This window comes from Puntigrus tetrazona, chromosome 6 (genome assembly GCF_018831695.1).
Source record: "Puntigrus tetrazona isolate hp1 chromosome 6, ASM1883169v1, whole genome shotgun sequence".
Taxonomy (NCBI): domain Eukaryota; kingdom Metazoa; phylum Chordata; class Actinopteri; order Cypriniformes; family Cyprinidae; genus Puntigrus; species Puntigrus tetrazona.
The window spans coordinates 9,307,394-9,328,800 of NC_056704.1; the positions used below are offsets into that span (position 1 = coordinate 9,307,394).

General features: G+C 35.4%; 1 protein-coding gene across 3 annotated transcripts in view; it reads right to left on the minus strand.

The window, feature by feature from the left end:
- Positions 1-1,192: 1,192 nt before the first annotated feature.
- The window catches only part of si:dkey-237i9.1 (SEC14-like protein 1), a 44,083-nt gene continuing 23,868 nt past the window's right edge, over positions 1,193-21,407 (minus strand). The window contains exons 6-18 of one of the 3 annotated variants that reach the window (XM_043241581.1): positions 19,080-19,326; positions 18,076-18,185; positions 17,488-17,677; positions 16,372-16,460; positions 16,184-16,254; positions 15,790-15,961; positions 15,376-15,510; positions 14,731-14,865; positions 8,901-9,152; positions 7,396-7,574; positions 7,059-7,085; positions 5,284-5,321; positions 1,193-3,774 (exon numbers count right to left, since the gene is read on the minus strand). In XM_043241581.1, coding sequence (XP_043097516.1) covers positions 5,303-5,321; positions 7,059-7,085; positions 7,396-7,574; positions 8,901-9,152; positions 14,731-14,865; positions 15,376-15,510; positions 15,790-15,961; positions 16,184-16,254; positions 16,372-16,460; positions 17,488-17,677; positions 18,076-18,185; positions 19,080-19,326 — 1,626 coding nt within the window. In that variant the 3' untranslated portion in view covers positions 1,193-3,774; positions 5,284-5,302. The remainder of the gene's footprint in view (positions 3,775-5,283; positions 5,322-7,058; positions 7,086-7,395; positions 7,575-8,900; positions 9,153-14,730; positions 14,866-15,375; positions 15,511-15,789; positions 15,962-16,183; positions 16,255-16,371; positions 16,461-17,487; positions 17,678-18,075; positions 18,186-19,079; positions 19,327-21,407) is intronic. The other 2 variants (XM_043241579.1, XM_043241580.1) reach the window with 2 other exon arrangements.

Genomic DNA, 21,407 nt, shown 5'->3' on the forward strand with positions numbered 1-21,407 from the left:
TGAAAATTGAAAAAAGTTTGGTAAAGGGCAGGATCGTTAGTATCAAAAAACTGTCCAGCCCACAATTTACACTCTACGCCACTGGAGTAGCTTTCTGCCCCAGACACTAAAATACATATTGTATACTAAACTATATCTTTCATTTCGTCAAGCTGAAGGTCGCCACGTTTTCAGGCCATTTCACACATGGCAGTATCTATATATATCTACGCTACAGGTATTTCTTCATTTACACCGGGAGCTCTGAAAAAAAAAAAAAAAACAAGAAGCGGGATTTATCACATGAACCAATTACCTCCAATCATAACCGATCATATCCAATCATATGACAATGGAGGCCTTTCTGCGCTGAAGGACGGACGGCACAAGTTAAAGTGTGCAATTAGGTCGTAATTACGAGCATCAGTTAGGTTATACATTCCATATAATTTCTATAATTTCCTTACAGCGATTAACAATGTAAATGAATACACTGACAAATAAAGTAAATTTTTAAAACCTTAGATTTATAAACCCCAGTAAAAGGGGTCTAGCCACACCCCTGCCTTCTAAATTTCAGACATTGGGCGAATTCCAAACAGAAGTAAGCATCCGTATGCCTTACTCTTTTTGAAAGACAGAGTTCTTAAAATGTGTTCTTTTAAGGGCGTAGGGTGGTTTTTTTTCGTATAAACATTTGGAAACGGGGAACCCGTGCCTTCATGGAGAGAATAGGGATAATAATTTGGATATTTTTTAGCAAATGGCAACTTAAATTCTGCTCTTCACCTCATACAAACTTACTATATTCCACCATAGAGGACTGAGAATTTTGGTATTTCGACTAAATTGGTAATTTTCCTGCATATTCAGTCACACACATTTTATTTCTTTTTATATTTACTATAAAATGGGTAGGTTTAGGTTTGGGGGTAGGTTGAGGTTGAAGAGTTTCTAATCAAATGAGGTTTATCCAAACTTATTTGCCATAAAGTGATTTTTGTATATTTCTATAATTAAGTTTGCTTATTGAACTTGAAATGGCTTATCAGTTTTATTTCCTTGCTTGAACCGAAGAGAACATTCATTCAGTACTTTATTTAGTAGACATCTGGATGCATTGTAAAACATACATTCCTGTGCTTAATACTAGACCCCCCCCCTTTTCACACACACACACACACGCACAAACAAAAAGGAGGAACACACCATAAGCATCTCTTTAATTAAAATTTAATAACTTTGAAAATTGTAAAGGCGCTATAATTGTATATTAATTCAATATTTTTTTAACATACATACTTTGTCAGAGAAAAAAACAGATATGTAACATTGAAGAAAAAAAACAAACAAAATAAGATGATCAAAAAAAAGGAAAAAGATACAAGCAGAGGGAGAAAGCAATGGACATAAACAGTCAATAGCCCTCAAACATAGATGAGACCACAAACACTTTCAAAAATAATCCAGGTTAGCTTTTCTTTATAATGAGATTTATCATTACATAGAAAACGTGAGATTCTGCAAAGATGTAACTCTAAAAGACAGAAACGCAAGCACACATTAACTTAATTCTAATCGGTTAAAGCAGGTGTATAAGGAAGAATACAAGTGTGCATGTGCACACATCAGAAATTTAGAGTGTGGTTTTGTTAATGGCCCTTATACATTTACTGTATAGATGCTTGAATATAGCAATATCATGAGTCTCATCTAGCCGACAGAGTAAAATACACAAAGTGAAATGACTGACATGGCTCATTTAGCTGATAAGTGAAGAAGGTGGAAAAAAACTATCACACACTAATACAACTCGTATAGAATTATAGAATTCTCTTTACAGTAAAGCATTAAAGTTTCATTTGACAAACTGGTCTTATGTTGATTTTTGCATTATTTAAATAGCAATTTGTTAAAGATTTCAATAAAATCTAAGCACAAAACATGTCCACTAACCTGTGCATGGTTAAACAATGTTAAATTTTAGAACCATAAGCTCTGAACATTTCAAAGTAAACATGATTTAGAACATGTGCTTCACAGGTGCTTAAACGTTTTAAGGGATGGCAGCTTGATATAAGATTTCCATAGAAACCCAAATTTCATTAAAAAATTTATTGTATTTATGCCCATACCACACACTAAAAACATCAACCTATAAACATAACAGTTGTAAAATAATCCTAAAAGTTTTCATGACAAAATGTCATTTTTTTATATCACTTGTTAGTTTTTTTTTGTTATTACGCTTCCAGAATACTGGTACACTGTAAATCATATTAAGATCATCATTCTAGGAATGAAATGCAAAAACATGTTAAGTGTAACAATCTCCTTTTCCCTAAAGTGTCCTGTCCATGAGATCAGGACTAACAAGGCTAAGAAGTTAACAAGAATTTTTAGATTATAGCCTTCAGCATGATTCAATCAACTGGTGCAAGTTAAATGTTACTACATCCACTGTTCTCAGGTAAACCTCACCTGGATTCAAACATATTCTCACAGGATATTAAGCAGGTAACTAGTTTATTGTGCAGGGTGTCAAACATGTTAAAGTCACCTGGATTAATGGACATGCAATCATCCAGACAATTATTGAGCATTTTGTTTTAAATTCTGATTGAAATTCTAACCTGAACAAAGTCTTTAAGTAGCATATTTCATTAGATTGTGTAACCTCACTCCATTTCAAGTTTTTTCTAATAGAAACTGTCAAACAACACGAGGCTTAACCCCCAACCCCACCCCTTTCATTGTTTCTTTTCTTATATAACTCAGTAAAACTAAAAACTAATTTAACAATTCTGTTGGAGCAACAATAAAACTTACTACAAAATGTACACTGCCTCTCTTCCAGAAAAGCTATCTTTAAAGAATGCTTTGACCTATTATTACGAATGACCATTCCAAGCACTGATTGGCTGACTGCATAGGAACTGATCAGCAGCAAGTCTGAGGTTCGATATCAAGGCATTTCCACAAAGCCAAAATTCAAGCTAACACTAGTAAGTAAGCTATGAAGCAGTACTGTGACTAAAGGTACTAAACACCTGCCTATTTTAGTCTAGCCACACACTAACAATGAGGAAACAAGATTGTAGCACCCAAGAAGACTTATCCCAGTCTCCTTAAATATTTTATGATAAACAGAAATTCAAACAGTACAAATTTCTTCTCAATTATTGCAGAAGCCCTCCCACTGACCTAACAACAATTCACCAAGAGGATGAGCTCCTAGTGATATGGCAGAACTAAGTGCATATATGTAGGTATGTGCAGTATTTGAGATGTGTAAGTGGGCATGTACATTTCAGGTTCTTTCTCAATCTGAAGAACATGTATTGCTTAGTTCAGCATGCAGTCCATGGGAAATATAGAAATGCATGGTAAAGTGTGAGTTCCTTTGGACACTCACACAAAGCACAATCGGCCTATGAACTGACCTGCAGCTCAGGTGAGCGCTATGGCAAACAGATTCAAGCCCTTTAACAACAACTAAAAAAAAATCTACCACCACCAGAATCCTTTCAGGTAAGGATATATTTTACACTCTTTTTAGCTGTGTGAGCATGCTTCAGGTCCTTGACATGGAGTGATACAGTGTTGGGACAAATAACAGAGGAATAGTAATGGTTTATTGAGAGAAACTGAACTGTTAAAACATTTTAGAGCCTAAATTTATTTCTATTCTACCTGGAGATCATAGAGCTGGACTGTGACTGGCTGGAAGATGTTGTGGCGGCGCTGAGCTGAGAGAAACCACTGTGACTGGATTCCAGACTGGTCATTGAGCCCCTGAGATTAGAACAGAATAGAATAGCATGTGAGTAATTAATAAGCCTGAAGACTGAAACAAGGTTTTAAGAAAAATGTGTAGATCGGTGGTTCCCAACCACAGTCATTAAAGGAATAGTTTACCCAAAAATGAAAATGACCCCATATTTTTTTCATTCCTTGAAGCTATGCTAGGTGTATATAACTTTTGTCTTTCAGATGAACACAGTTGGCGTTTTTTTTTTTAAATTGATCCTGGCTCTTCCAAGCTTGGTAATGTTTATGGATAGTGGCCAAAAAGCCCCCAACTCCTGATTTACCTGATTCACTGTGTTCGTCACTTAGGATGGCTTAGGGTGAGTAAAAGATGGAGTAATTTTCATTTTTGGGTAAACTATTCCTTTAAGGCCCCCAAACACTGCACTGTTTCCATGTTTACTTAATCAAACACACCTAAATCAGATCATCAGCTCATTAGTACAGACTCTAAGACCTTAAATGGTTTTGTCAGACAAAAGAGAGATGCAAAAAGTGCAGTGTTGGGGAGTCTCCAAGAACGTGGTTGGGAATCACTGATCTAGATATTATAAAACCTGTAAGCTACACTTGCTCATGCACATTGGTTTTATCTGTGTTCATATACAGTTAAATACCCATAGTTTAATCAGAACATGCAGTTAGAAATAAATCAAACTAAGGCAAATAGAAGTACATGCCTTTTTTTTAGATTTTGCATTAAAGGTAAATGTGCTAAGAATTGCTCTCAGAGGAATAGTACACCCAAATATGAAAAATGTGTTATTTACTCACCCTAAAGTAGTTTCAAACCTGTGTGAATTGGTGACCAAAACAGCCTGGTCACTAACCTTTTTCAAAAACGACTTCCTGTGTGTTCCACAGAACAAAGAAATCCATACAGGTTTGAAACTACTTGAGGAAATGACAGAATTTTCATTTTTGGGTGAACTATTCCTTCAAGTTTTCTAAGACCATGCGAGATTAAAATCCTCACAAAAAGTTATGTAAACCTTACAGGCAGACAATTATTTTTATTCTTCTCATTTACCAGCCATAAAACTTCTTCATTTCTTTTTTATTTTTTAATGAAATACTGTTGCTTATACAAAACACACACACACACACTTGAAACATTTCATCACCTTTCATCATTTCATCACCATTCTTTGGCTGGCTGGCAAAAAGTAAATATCATACCCTGCTTACACAACCGATTAAGGTAGCCTTGTCTTTTACACACAACAAAAACAAAACAAAACAAAAACATTTTGAAAGGATCTAGTATTTTATTAGTTTTCAATGTTCCTGTTCTTTATGGCTTAATAACTGCTTACATAAAGATCACATAACCACCATATTAAGGCTTTTTCACACCAAGTCTGATGCAGTAACAAAACTGAAAAACCAAAAAAACTGACCAGTACAATGTAAATCTTAATAAATACAAATTTGCATGCCTGAATCAAAATGCACTCCAGTCATTCACATGCTTTAATGGAAATTACAACCCACCCCTAAAACTGAAATGCTGTCATTCTTCTGCAATGGAACTATGGAAATAGTAAAAATAGTGACAAAAAGCACCTAAATATATGAATAACAAGTTTTTTTTTTAAACAAGTGATCAAATCCTATCATTATACTTTACTGTTAATAATATTAATAATAATAAAAATAAAAAATATGCAACAGACATGATGTAATACATAAATATTTGCCATATCACATCGTTTGTTGCCACTGTTTTTCCATCATACAGTGTCATGCAAAATTTTAATGTTAAATCCACCTACACTGAGTAACGACAGATAGAAATGACAAAAGGTCAGACTTGGTGTGAACATGCGTTTTATATAAACCAAGTAGAGACTTGGTGAATAGGCATTGTATAAAATCAAGTAAAAGGAAATTTTACCATGATGCTAGACAATGCTATTAATAATGAACCTACACAGCCAAGGACATATTGCAGTTTCAAAAAACACACACACACACACACGCGCACACATACACACACACACACACACACACACACACACACACACACACACACACACACACAGTATGGCTGCATCCGAAAGCTGAAAAATTCTGTCTCCGCAGGTGGGGTAGGGAGGCGACAAGGCATGTCCTAATACAATGATCATGTCTACTGAGATACCTTCATCAGATTGATGTTTGAAGGCAGAATAGATTAGGCCTATCCTTCGCTGCCTTTGATATTCCACAAACCTGTGTTCTCCATTCTGTAACAATTCACTGTTATGGTTGACGGCCTATTTTCTACATGTGTTTGACTTCTGTAATTTGTAGCTATAAATTTGTATCATAGTAGATGAATATTTACTTTATCATCAGATTTCTTTCTGTTTTTCTGTTTAGAGGTACCTTTGTGTACAAATGCTGCCTACAAAGTCATTGCCTGATAGGGCAGTGAGGCATCAAGTCAGCTGCCTAAGCTTTTGGACACAGTCTTTATGACCAAAAGTTTTGGGACACACCCCTTAATCAATGAATTCAGGTGTTTCAGACCAAATGCTACAGGAATACGAAACCAAGCACCTAGCCATCCAAGCAACAAAAAGGGGTAATTCAGAAGAGTTGAATTCAAGCGTGGTAATTTCAGTTAATGAAATTTCATCCCTGCAAGAAATTCCATGGTCAACGGCAAGTGGTTTAATTGGAAAGTGGAACGTTTTAGGAAAAGCAACAACTTAGCCATAAAGAGGACCACATAAAGTCACATAGCATAGCAGAGCCATAGACATCTGAGACATCCATTGCTGAAGAGTTCCAAACTTCCCTGGCATTAATATTAGCACAAAAGATGTTTGTGTTTATGCTACAAATTATTAAGTTTCCCTAACTCAATGTTGTTGAAGATAATTTCAGAAGTTGTCATAACCAGGGCTTCTCTTCCAATATCAGTGTCTGACATTTACTGGAGGAATGAGCAAAAATTCCTATAGTTCCACACTTCATGTAATAGTCAGGTGTCCCAATACATTTGTCCATAGTGTATACAATCAGTTTACAATTTTAAAAGGGGGAAGATGGTTTTTAAAAGGAAACAAGTTTTTAAAAGCTTATTTTCATGTAGGCTTATTGTCTCATGTCAGTTGTATAACATCAGCCTACATACAATGTATGTTAGACAGTGATGCACAAGCCAAGCATGTTTGAGCAGGCAGAATTAACAGAACTTTGTTAGCATGATTATAATGCTAACAATCAAAATCCACTGACACAGCAAAGTCGTTAAGCTAACGGCAAACAAGTTCACTTACAAACTCTGCACATCACAGCAAGCCGTTCTTTACAGGGAGAAACAGAAAGGAGGGTGGTCGTGTGCAGAAGGGAGAGAAAGAGAAAAAAAAGCAGCAGGCTTGGACACTGCTCAAAACTGGCTTGCTCTATTTTTACTTTAATAGGACAATACTAGTAAAGCAAACAAACAAAAAAAAGTAATTGTCAGTTTAAATTAAGTAGCTAGGAAAGAAGAAAAAGACAAAACAAAACATTCTTACAATTTTGATTAAAAAAAAATTCAAGTGACAATAACTAGAAATTGGTGAAATGATTACAACAGATAATCACACAATTTAATATTGTTCAGTATGTTACCTAAAGTCCTCTGATCCCAGAACCTCAGTGTAGTACATGACCTTGCATTTGTGGGAGGACACCTGCAGAGTAGCCAGAACATCATCCACCCGAGGTAGGTTTGTGGTGGCACATGCTGGCATGGAGTGGAACTTCCATTGCAAAATATAGAATCCTGGCCATCGCGTCACATGTGAACCCTAAATGGTGTGTGTATATGTTAGCAGAAGTTAAAACAAGGAAAAAAAAAAAAGGAATGCAATTGACCATTCACAAAGAGCTTGACTGCCAGGAGATCTGACCAATCAGAATGCGTATATTTTCTGCTACCGCTGCTATCCGGGTAAAAAAGACAGAACGAATTAAATTTTTTAATACAACTACATATAAAAATGTGTAAAGGGTTAAGCTGTGCTGTTCCTGGCTGTCATAAGTAATGGTAATAAGCTAAGAAAATCCTTTTAATATACTTTTTTTTGAGTACCAGAAAACCTGTCATATCACATATGCATGACATGCAGTGCCAAGGATACTCAGAGTTAAATAATAAAATAATGTTAAAACAATTGCTCATCTGTTTTCAACGCAGCTAACCTCATTGCTTCATGTCATCTGCCCATCTACCGCATTAAAAGACATAACTGTGACACTCTAAAGTGATGAAACTATGACACAATGTGCTTTTTAAAACCATTTTCATAGGTTTTACACTATAATGTTGGCTCTGAAAGTATGTAAATATACATATGCCCAGTAGCTGTAGCTGTATCCCTTCTTAACCACAAGTCAGACAAGAGAGTAGGGTAACTTCAGTGGACTTAAAAGGACAGTTTACCTAAAAATGAAAATTACCCCATATTTTACTGACCCCAAATCCATCCTATGTGTATATGACTTTCCTTTTTCAGACAAACAGAAACAGGAGTTTTTAAAAAATGTATCCTGGCTCTTGGTAATGTTTGTGAATAGCAGGCATTATTTTGATGCTCAGTTAAAATAATATTTATGAAAAATATAATATGAATATAATATAATATGAAAAATATTTTTGAAACCCCATCGATTTGCTTCAGAGTACATATGACAACCCCCCAAAAAAGAATAGGTTAGTTTTACATCGCAGTACTTGAAAACATATCCATTTTACAGAGCTTCAAAATAATAATACTTTATAAAAAAATAAAATAAAATAAACCCCTCTGTGTTCATCTGAAAGAAGAAAGTAATATACACCTAGGATGACTAAAATATCTGGTAATTCGAATTGCAACCAATGGCTTGTTGCCCTCTTCACCCTTCCCTTTAGAGAAGGCGATACAGGATTAAGATTTCGTAGTCTGAGGCACTGGAGATGGTAAATTAAGGAATTATATTAATTATAAATATTAGTATTCAATAAATTGATATGTTATTGCAAATATTACTGTTACTCATTCATCATAGTGTCATCGTTGTTTTCCCATATCAGCCATGAAACTTTACTATAACAAAAGCATAACACTAGATGCTGGTTGTAACTGACATACCTGCACACTTTCTCCCTCTTTGCAGGTGAGAGGAGACTCCACCATGCTGTAGTCCTGTCCCAGCAGCCAAGATTTATCTATAAGTTGCACGTTGTTGCCTGCAGGAGAGGTGATGCCATGGGTAGCCAGCGGATCTTTCCTCGGTGGCTGTGGAGCCCGTTTAGAATGATAGATATTGAAGATCACATCACCTTTACATACATCAAAGTCCCAAGTGATGACTGAGGAGGCATCAATGATCTCAATCAGTAGCTAAAAGGGGAGATTAACAAAAAAAATAGTTTAACTAAAACTGTAGCTTCTTTGCTGTCCAGTAGGTGGTATTTTCACATTCAGACATGGCTTAGCTTGCAGGATGAGAATCAGAAAATAGTAAACATGCAAACTTTTTTGATGTACAAAATAGTTTGTTTTGCTGCTTGATATTGAAAATTGTTGTGTCTAATCATGTTATTTTATTGTATTATCTTAATGGTGAACAGACTGGTTTGTAGTGCAAGCAGTTTCTTTTTTAAGAAATCTGCAAAAATGTCAACAATTCTGTGTTTTTCTGTCAATCTGGGGTGCCATGTGTACATCAATGAAAAAAAGAACTGAAAAGATTTTATGAAAATGGCTGCAATATAACAAAAAGTGATTTTTTTGCCACCAAAATTACCATGATTATAAATCGGATATAGATTTTTATCCTATTTTGTGCTTTTTCAAAAAATAATAATAATAAAAATTCCAAAGACAACTACAATTTTGAGTCTCTGATCAACATGATGTTTTTTTGCTCCTGAATTAATCATTCATTTAAATGATTTGTTCAGTAGTGGTGCACAAATTTACAGTGGCTTACTGCCAGCTATCTGTGGTTTTAAAATTCAGATAGGCAATAAGTGATTTTTTGTGGTTGAACCAAATCATTTAAACATTGATTCATTCAGAAAGAAAATGTTGCTAACAGATGCAAAACTAAGCAGTGGCTAGAATGATTTTTGTTATCTAAATTTAGGTTTTTGGGTAGTTTAGTGATGAAATGTACCAGCGCACTTCGAAGTTAAAATGTGTACCCGCTGCGCAAGATGCGTACAGGTTGACAGATCTGAAGTTGGTTTAACCTAGCCTATGTTAACTGATTCATTCTCTGATAGCAGGTGTTATAGGTCTAGCAGAAATATAACCAGTTTCTCAGCAAAGGCAGTACACAAAGCAGCACAGCATTGCAGCGCTCATGTTTATTATATTTAATAAAGTCATATAGCCTTTTGAAATTTAATCATCACGTTCTGTAATTCTAGTCTTTCTGTTTCCACATTTAAGACTCTTGAAATCATAAGGTCAACAAAGACGTTAGAACTACAGGGACACCCTGTATACTACATTTAAAATAAAAAACATTATGAAATAATTATGGTACCTAACATATTTTCTTTTTAGTGGTGACCACAGAATACCATAAGTTTTATAGACAATTGGACAAGTTTTCGGGGCAGACCTTAGGTGTTGAAAAGCGGTGCCCTTCATTCCTCCTGTGGTTGTGCTGCTCTTCTCTTTATAAATATGTCACACATTCTTAGAGCTCGTACTTGACTAGCTAGGGTCCGGGTCAGGAGCAGACTGCAATGATTCAATTGATATTCAATAAGACAAGTTTTATCATTTGCTTTTATAGTACATCTAGTTTTTATTTTTGAACATTACAAAAGCACTTTTTTTTATAAATGATTTGATCAATGATGGATTTTTCTGGATTTAATACTGTCACAGGGAATTGAAGTTAATGGTGTTGAAATTCTGCAGCAAAGTGGTGATATTTCTGATCATTATCTAGTCTTGTGTGAACACCATACACACTTTGTTAGAAGTATGGTAGAACCATCACTTCCACACAAAAGACTACAAGTAAACTTGCTGACTCATCTTAATTCCTTAGCAGATTCAACAGCGCAGAAAACTTGATTATGAAACAAATTATGTACTCTCTCTTTTCTAGCACTTTAGATACAGTTGCTCCTTTACACTTCACTTGACTTGGTATAACGGGCACACTCACACCCTAAAGAGAGCAGCTGGATAAAAACAAAACTAGAGGTATTTTGTAAAGCCTGGCTGGAAAATACCCTCTCATATAAAAAAAGCTTAAATAATGACAGATCTTATTATTTTTTTTTTTTTTTTTTTTTAGAAGAAGAAAAAAATAATCACCTGTATTTATACAGTGACTAAATTAATGAAAAATAAAGCAACAACAGGTGCTGAGATTCCCTTAGATCACAGAAGTAATAACATTGAACTGCTTTACTTCCTAAATCAATACTATGTAGTGTATTTGTGAAGGTACTCAAAACCTTGTTTCATATGTAAATGCTCCTCTTGTTATTTCTTAAACAATGGTGTATAGTACTGTAATGTGTTTTATTCCACCATTATCTTTTTCTTGTCTAAAATTATTTTCAACTCCTGAAGCACGCTCGGGCAGGCGGTCATATAAATGCAAATGAGATGAAGTTAAAACAAAGAATCATGTTTCGCGCCCAAAACTGACTCCTTCTCATTGGATCGCTGAACTCTGGGAGGTGGAACACCCCAGGAGATAAAACATCTGCGCACCCAGGAATCATTGCTCGTTAGGATCTTTCCGTGACCCGCTGGTCACACTGTCTGTCTCTCCTTCCTTCGGCTAAGTTTGTCTAGTTTAGTCCACCTCTCTGGGACTCCGTAAAGTGACGAACCCGACTGCTGCGAACCAATAAGAACACAAAACTCTCTCTCTCTCTCAACGCAACTGGATCATATTCGTGCCGACACTAATGCAAGTATCTGATTCACTTCTTTAGCAGCGCTCAAGCTTAGCCCCTTTGCATACGGTGATTAGTGTCCTAATGGTCGATGCAGATGGAACAGCTGATATAACACTTTAACTCTTTATGTGTCTACCTTTCTCATTCCTTCTTGCTTTTATGTTTCATGTATAGTTCGTCAACGTCCCTTGTTCGCTAGATATTTTTCCCCTTTTGTGTAATCAATAAACCCGCATATATATTCACATTTGAATTTGTTGCTGTGTTCATTGCTCAAGCTTTAACGTGACTTAAACTGCTTGATTTTGTTACAAAACTGTTGTTGTACTGTGGCCTAGCCAACCACGGGAGGAATATGTTTTTTCTAAGGCTAAGGAAATTAATTTTCTTAAAGTTGATATTAATCCTGCTGAGCATTCCCTGGATGAGCGCCATTAAGTTTGGGGTTATTATTAACTCTGCTGCATCAGATAAAGTGTATAAAATAGGTGTAATTAATAACCGTTAATTACACATATTTTACTGTTACTGGTAATGGTAAATGTGTACTGGTAAATAATAATTTACACAAATACACAACAACTATCAGGGATAAAATTGTATCTATGCAGAAGAAAAATGAGGACTTTTAGTCAGGATTAAGACCATACCATAGTACTAAGACTGCTCTCAGAGTTACAAATGATCTGCTTCTATAATTTGATTTGGTTGTATCTCTTTATTAGTGCTATTAGATCTTAGTGCTGTGCACAACATTCTCTTAATTACACTAGAAAAACTATCCTGGCACTAGTGGAAGTGCCTTATCATGGTTCAAATTGTACTTATTTGACCGTCATCAGTTTGTAACAGTAAATGAGGAAGTATCAATCACAAATGAAATATGGAGTACCTCTGGGAGACATTATAAGGAGACTTAGTGTTAGTTTTCCCTGTTATGCAGATAATACTTAGTTTCTCAATGTGGTGTGTTTCACTGGGCCATGAAAAAATATAGAGCTAACAGAATGCATAGTCGATATAAAAAACTGGATGAGTAAATTTCTTAATGCTAAATTCTGAAAAAAAAACAGGGGTGTTTAAATGTAGATTAAAGACCTGGGCTTACACATCACACTAATATGCTTCTATTATTCAAATCTGTTAAAGGATTGTTAGGCTGCATTAATTAGATTGTGCGCATTTGAATATCATGGCAATGTACAACATTACCTCACATGAGAATTTAATGTAACGCATACATAACACTCCAATATTTGGGTTGAACTGTTCAGCTTGTATCACTCCAAAGAAAAGTTAAGTTTAAGTAAAATTGTCATTGAATAATACAAAATTTAAATGGGGAGAAATATTCTGAAATATTTTTCTCTTTTTTTATCACTTTTTTAATACATTTAACAACACCCTTTTACTCAAACCTCCCGTTGCCAGTTTAACAGCTCTATTTTAGGGGGGTTATTTCATTGTGTTGATCATACTCAGAATCATCACCTCCAGAGGACTGACTGTTCCAGATCTTCAAAGTCAGACAATCACAGACTAGCTATTTACATTTTCCTTATATGCTAATATACATTTACTCAAATTATTTATTAATGGTAATTTTTTTTTAAGTCTCATGCCCTAGACAGCTTAATGTATGACATTGATACAATCAGTGCAATTTGAAATAACTTCTTTTTGAATTAAAGTAGTAATTTATTTGTGTGATGGTAAAGCATCATTTCAGCATCATTTTAGTTCAGTCTTTAGTGTCATGATCATTCAAAAACCATTTAAATATGCTTATTTACTGGTCAAGAATCATTTTTGATTATTAATGTTGAACATTTGTAACGCTTAATTTTTCCAGGATTCTTTGAATTAAAAATGTTTAAAAGGTAAAGCACTGATCTGAAACAGAAATGTTTGCTCTAACTTTTGATAATTGATAAGACATTGATAATAATAAGAAATGTTTCTTGAGCAGCAATTCAGCATCAGAATGATTTCTGGAGAATAAAGTGACACTGAAGATTGGAGTAATGAATGTTCAACTTTGATCATAAAGTAAATTAAGTTTCACCATATGTTGACATAGAAAATGTGTTACATTGTAATAATATTTCATTTTGATCAAATAAATGCAGACTTAGTGAGCACTGATGTCCTTAAGAATATATATTGGCAGTATAAATAACAAAAACCTCAATATCAAAGTGCTTTTACAGCTTCTTTAGGAGCTCTGGCAAAACCAGGCACATTTTGGCTGGAGAGCCTTTCTGAACAGAGGCAAATGCTCACTGAGAGACATTGCTTATATGAGCACTAGTGATAACCTATGATAACTGAATCATTCCTTGACAGGAGGTGTTGTGTTTGGCAGAAGTATGGTTATAACGTTTTTTCCGGTAAAATCACATTCAGCCATTTAGCAATTCTGGTCTTTCCATCCATAAATTATGGCCTTAAATTGACTAATGGATTTTAAGACTTTAAACCTTAATTTTTGGTCCAGTTTGGTCCAATTTATAGTACTATTTTATCTTTCTACACAGTGCCTACTGAAAATTTTCAAGTATAAAACTTCACAGTTTTATTAAATTTACAATGTGTATCTTTAATTACGACATGGTGACATTCCATGAAGTTGAAGTGTTTTTTCTTCAAATTTTCCATATTTCATGGTCTGCCTTTCAGAGTTAAATATACTAATGCACCAATACTAGTCTCAGATATTTTACCACATGGATAAATATAAGCTTGAGAGATATTTTGGAAAAAAAAAAAAAAAAAAATGGCAGCGTAAGATTCGATTTTTTTTTTAATTTACAATTGTATTTATTTATAGATTGCAAAATATCCTACAGCTTTTTGTGTCAAAGTACAAATAATTGTTGACTATGCAAAAAAAAGTTTTTCCTAGTTCACCTTATGGCCTATATTTTCTCAGGTTGAAATCAAGTTTTGGCAAAAAAAAAAATTGTATATTGTGCGTTCATACTATGCAAAAACACCAAATAAAACCAAGCTTGTGCTGTATAATTTTATATAAGTCTGACCTCATGTGGTGCTCCTTTGAAGATGCTGGCACTCTGGTAAATAGTCTCTGTCCAAAGTCTGATCTCATCATTCTCCAGTTCTTCTGCAGTTCTGTATAGAGACTTGGGCACCAGGCCGCCCTCTGGCACTTCACACTGCACATATTTCACAGTGTCATAACTTTATTTCAATAAACCACAAAAACCATACTAAGGTGAGAGCAAATCTAAATTTGAATGCATGCAAACAGATAATTTTACTGGGAACAAGTTTTACTATTATGCAAGTGAATAGATACTAGGGCTCGGCAATTTATTGCATGATATATTCATGCACATCCCATCAGTAAAGCCATCACTTTGATTAGCTGTAAAATCTCCATCGCCTGTTTTCAAATGGAGCGGTAGTTAAAGAGACACAGATCACTGACAAGCTACACAATATCGCGTTTAGTTTCACAGGTGATTCATTTCTGCGTAATATTACATAGCTTGTCAGTGATCTGTCTCTGTGTGTTAACTGCTGCACTATTTGAAAACAAGTAAGGGTGATTTACTGCTAAACAGCTTTACTGACGAGATGCGTATGAATATATCATGCAATATATTGCCCAGCCCTGATAGATACCATCACAACCAAAACATAGGGAAAATACAATTACACACCATACACTCTCCTCCAAGGAAGTCAGGGATGATCTCTTTATCAATGTAGTCCACAAGACCGCCAGGGCCCTGGTAGTCATTTCCAGCATAGATCAGGAACTTCTTTCTCGTGTTCTCATCAATGAAAGGGCTTACCTGTAAAGAGATCAGGGAAGGTAAGCACCGTTGATACATACATAATATGCTTCCTCAAGATAAATCATGCTGCTAAGAGTTTAAACTGGGTGATTCATGTACTTTGTAAATAAGAGTTTATTAAATCATGTAATTTGTTTTATAAAAGACTGTAAATATAAGGTGGTTAATAACTTGAACAAATTAATATGGCATGCCATGTTAAAATGCCATTCCCGTTTACAGATTTTAAAAGAAAAAATTTATTTAAATGCAAAAGCAAACAACAGTGTCTCTAACCAGCGTCCACAGAACAGGGAAGACTCTGGGAGCTCTGAGGATGAGTAGACGGCCCAGGGTCTCTGGGTAATTTGCCTCTACCACCTCAATAATCCTCAGCAAAGCTTTGACTCCAGGACGCCACAGATGCCTCATATTGAGCCCCTCAAGATCGACAAGACATGTCCAACAACTATAGGATAAGAAAATGGGAATTCAAACAAAAGTTTATAGATCGCCTTTCATAGGGTTTGTTTCAGACAAAATGAACTTGTTTTAACTGTAAATACTGTAAATATGTGTTCAACATTGATGGGTAAAATGCAGAGTATGTGCCATCTTATCTACACATCACTTAACTTTATAATATTACACTTTATGGTTACAGAAAAAATACTGTTACTTCTGTCAGTACCTAATTGGTCGTCCAAAGACTTTGGTGTTCTCCTCACAGCGTCTCAGACCCTCTTCATTGATTGACAGCACCTTAAAATTAATATATGCTAGATTATATATGTTTGATTCTGCACTATTAATTTGAATTACTGTGAATGGAATACTCTAGAGAATATGATGGAAAATTATTATTATAGAATCTCTTACATGTCTGAGCAGGGATTCTTCGCCAAGTGCTCGAACCAGCCCTTTAGTATCCATATGTCCTAGGCGTAGGATATACAGAGGCCTGCCATCTGTAGAAAGCAACACAGAAATATTAGGATTTAAGCAGTTAATTTAAGAGAGTGCATGAAAATTAGTGAAATCAGACACAGACTCCAATGGAAGGACTGGCATGTGACTGTTTAAACACAAAAGTTATTCTCAAAGTTTACTACAAATGAAGAAATTGTCTTTTATAGAATTAGCTTTTTAAGGCCTACAACAAATGACTGGTATAGACTATAACAAGCAACTTCCTGGGTTAGTGACATTTATTTAATTTTATTATTATAGTTTATTTTAAGGTGTCTATAATACAGAGTAATTTCTTAGTAGGTACTTAGTGATAGCCATTGTACTTGAACTAAATAAAATGCACTGATTTTATGGAACAGTTTGTACTTACAGTTTGTAATTATGTAGATGTAATAGCCGTTTCTGTTCCACATTTGTAACTACTTATGTAACCAAAAGATTGCCACATATGTGATGCAGACTTTATACGCAATTATAAATTCAAGTACACAGACATAAGCTACTTAAAATAAAATGTATCAAGATTGCACTTAAAAGTATATGCTGTATGTTGGAGTTGTGTACGTGTCCACCGGGTGCCAGGCTTTGTCAGCCTGGTGAGAACGGAATACTAGAGTTGAATATTGACAGTTATGCACCTGTGGCCCTTTTAGTTTCAGTTTGATTCTTGGTCATAACACGACCTCCGTATAATACTGATATGGGCACCAGAAGAATCTGAAGGAATGAAGGTTCTGACGCACAAAAAGATATGTGACTAGTGATAACTTATGTGACGAACATGTCTGAAGTTAAAAGTGCTATATTAATAAAGAGAACTTGATTTTATATTGTGTTATATTTTAGACAATTAGGTTCAAACTAAAAAATAGAAAATATTTTTGTTTCTCAAATTTAACAAAGTCACATTAACGTGTTATATTGACAGTCCAAAAATAAACACTTTAGTAAGCCTGTACGTACAAGCTATGCATGAATGAGAGAAATACCTTTAGCTGAGAGGGTATTAATGTGCTCACTCACCTTTGTCATGGTGGTGCCAGCCTCCAGTGTAGTAATCGTGCAACACCTGCGGAGAGGTCCAGGTGTCCAGAAGGTAGTCCACCTGATGCTGCTTCCTCCAGGTCAGGCTCTGACAAAGGATCTCTCGTGCCTTGTCTATGTTGAAGTCCCGTGCACGCAGGAACCGTAGAATATGCTCATCTTTTGGGATCTAAGAAAACAGGAGGATCAACAACTAAGTTAGACAGGTTTCTAGACTGCTACTGACAAAATATGACTAGATCGTAAAACTGATCAGTAGTGAATTTTTGAATACATGTTGCTATGCTTTAAAAATGCTTTAAAAATGATGCCCTTATTATTAGAAATTGTGAAGTTATATAATACACAATTAATTCAAGTAATAATTATTAGATGGCTAATCTCTCGCTCTATGCATTAATATCAAGGATAAACCACCTGGTTAATGATACATCCACAGGCACAGTTGTAAGGCAATGCCAATAATCTCAAAATGTCCACATATCAGTGGATTAAATCACACATGTAAATAGATATTGATCATTCTGAAAGAAAATTTGAAAGGATAAATGTGAGTGTGCATTTCACCTTGCCCTTGTGCGTCTCCTGCAACCAGCGGCGCAGGCGAATCAGACAGCTCTCCTGAAGTGGTGTGAGGTCACCCAGATAACGTTTGATATAGTCTGCATCCAGTTTATCTAAAAATAGATTGAAACAATTGACATCTAGCACATCTTAAACAATGGTTACATAAAATGTTGAATATAGGTCACTCAAAAAATTTTATTCTCTCATTAATTACTCAACCCATATGTTCATCTTTGGAACACAAATTAAGATCTTGTTTATGAAATTTGAGCGCTTTCTGACCCCGCATAGACAGGAACAGGAGTGCCTCATTCAAGCCCAAGAAATGAAGTAAGGACATCATTAAAATAGTCCCTATCACATCAGCTGTTTATGACGCTACAATAATTTTTTTCTGCACAAAGAAAACAGAAATAATGACTTCATTCAACATTTTCTCCTTATCCAGGAAGAAATCTTTGTGCCATTCTTGAGAGTTGACGCAAGTGAGTACATCCCTTTGACTGTAAATAAGGCACAGCACATGCAGGTTCTACATTAGAACACTAGTTCCTGTGTCAGCAACACAACATGCATGCATCACAGTATTTTTGTTAATGTGGAATGACACAGTAGTCTTTTTTTTTCTCCCACAAAAAAAGTATGCATCACTTCACAAAATTACAATGAAACCACTGATGATATATGAACTATTTTGCCTTGAATGTGCTATATCAATTGCTCTTTATGCAGGGTCAGGAAAACATATCTTAATTAGTACTTAATTTTAATAAGATGAATGATGGTCTTACTAGTATGGATCTACAGGGTGAGTAATTAAGGGTAGCTGAACAAATGGTTCCAAACAAATTCCAAAAAGTTTTTTTAATGCTAAATTTTAATAACTGAAACATGCTTTATTTGTAGTCTACTTTTGAGGCAAAGTACAAAAGGGAAGGCAAAAATAATACAATGTTCTAATATAATGTAGAAGAGGTCAGAGTGGCAACAGTGTTGGTACTAACCGTCTGGACTGGTTACAAGGGCATCGTTCAGGCTGCCGGGAGGACTACTGCCCTCTTTACACACTTGAATCTCATTCATGCTCTCAGGAGGGGCTTCAATGGTGATTGTGGGAGTGATAGGCAATGCAGGGATAACAACTGGAACCATGGGCTTTGTGGGTGATGGTGGACAAGGGCTCCACCGAGGTACACAAGTTATACCTTCTTCCTCTAGCTCCTTCAGGTAGTATTCAATAATCTCTTTACCCTATAAAAAAAAGAACACATTACTCACTTTTTTAAAATAATAAATATACATGTATTTATTAAAATAACGCTAAAGGAGACCTCTAAGAGTGGTAAGCAGCAGGAAAGAGAGACAGTACCAGGAAGTTTAAAAAAAAAAATAAGGTTTGGGCAAAACTAAAAAAATATAATTTTGACACCACTAATATTATATTTATATATACTCTATACTGCCAAAAGTATTCGCTCACCCACCCAAATAATCGGAATAAGGTGTTTCAATCACTTCTATAACCACAGGTGTATAAAATCAAGCACCTAGGCACGCGGACTATGAAAGAATGGGTCGTTCTCAGGAGCTCAGTGAACTCCAGCATGGAACTCTGATAGGATGCCACCCTCTAACAAATCCAGTCGTAAAATTTCCTCAACCCTAAATATTCCATAGTAACCTGTCAGCTGTGTATGAAGAGGTCGCCAACTTTCTGCAGAGCCAATCGTTACAGACCTCCAAATTCACGTGGCCTTCAGATTAGCTCAAGAACAGTGCGCAGAGAGCGTCATGAAATGGGTTGCAATGGCCGAGCAGATGCATCCAAGCCATACATCCCCAAGTGCAATGCAAAGTGTCGGATGCAGTGGTGTAAAACACACTGCTACTGGACTCTGGAGTGATGAATCATGCGTCTCCATTTGGCAAACTGATGGACGAGTCTGGGTTTGGCAGTAGCCAGGAGAATGGTACTTGTCTGACTGCATTGTGCCAAGTGTACCAAGTTTGGTGGAGGTGGGATTATGGTGTAGGATTGTTTTTCAGGAGCTGGGCTTGTTCCAGTGAAAGGAACTCTTGAGCATAAAGACATTTTTATACAAAAAATGCATAAAGGTAATAATTGTACACATATTAAAGGCATAATTGTACAGTAAGACATCATTAATTAATCCTAGATAATGCATTAACATTATCAATAAACAAAACCAAAAGTTTTTTTATCTTTTACTACTCTTAGTTTATGTTAGCTTGGTTCATTTAAATTATGTTAATCATGTTAATTACTTTTCATATTAACAATGTGTTGTTATATTTTTTTAATTACCCAAAATGAGTCTTTAGAAGAATTATTTGTTGTGTATTGTGTAGTTTGTCAACTAATTAAATAATACCTGCTGTTTCAGCTGTTCAGCACCCTCTGCTGTCAGAGTGTGAATGCACACTTTCAATCAGTCAGTGGTGATGTGCATTCAAAATGCATCAAACCTTTCATCAGAGACTGCATCTAGACACTCATTTGAAAACCAAGTCAATGCAAGTATCATACTGTACTTTTAACTAAACGAAACAGAGGTTCAGTATAAGCGGCAGACCTCCTTTTAGTATTGCACTGATGGTTTTTAACTAAGGTGGTGCGGACTTGTTTTCCACAACTGCATTTTCTGGGGTTTTTTTTAATGGCTTCATCCATACACTTTAACTCCCATTTGAATGTACATGTGAGTGTGTTTATTCATTTGTTCATTTATACTAGTAATGTGTTAGTGTTTAGCTAATAAAACTTGTGCACTCACGTAGAGTTTCTGATTCTGCCTTGCAAATTAATGTCCCTTCATTTTGATTTTTGCTACATGCTCTAATGCATTAATACTGTAGGAAAACATTTTCCGTAGCCACAAAAACATCCTTTCTCAGGGTGCTTTTACACCTGATTCTATTGCCTGGTCCAAAACAGAGTTTGACTGTTTCCCCCTTCCCCTGCTGGACTTTATTCATATGAATCTTTTTTGGTTCACGCTCTGTCATCTAGCCAGCAGCTGTTTACTCCGCTGCTTAGTAACAACGGTGCAGGAGAAGGCTTGTCAGGAAAATGAGTGAAGCATAAATACATTTGTGCTCAAATAACACCTGGGTGTGCGAAAGTGAAAACACCAATAGAGTTGATATGAACTTACATTGAATGTTCACTGGATGAACATATTAGTTGATGGCAATTCTGCCACAATTACTACTGGCAGCTGATATAAATAATTGAATAAATCATAATTGTAATTATTTATACAAATTATTAATACAAATTTTGAGCTAATTCAATCAATTAATCATTTTTT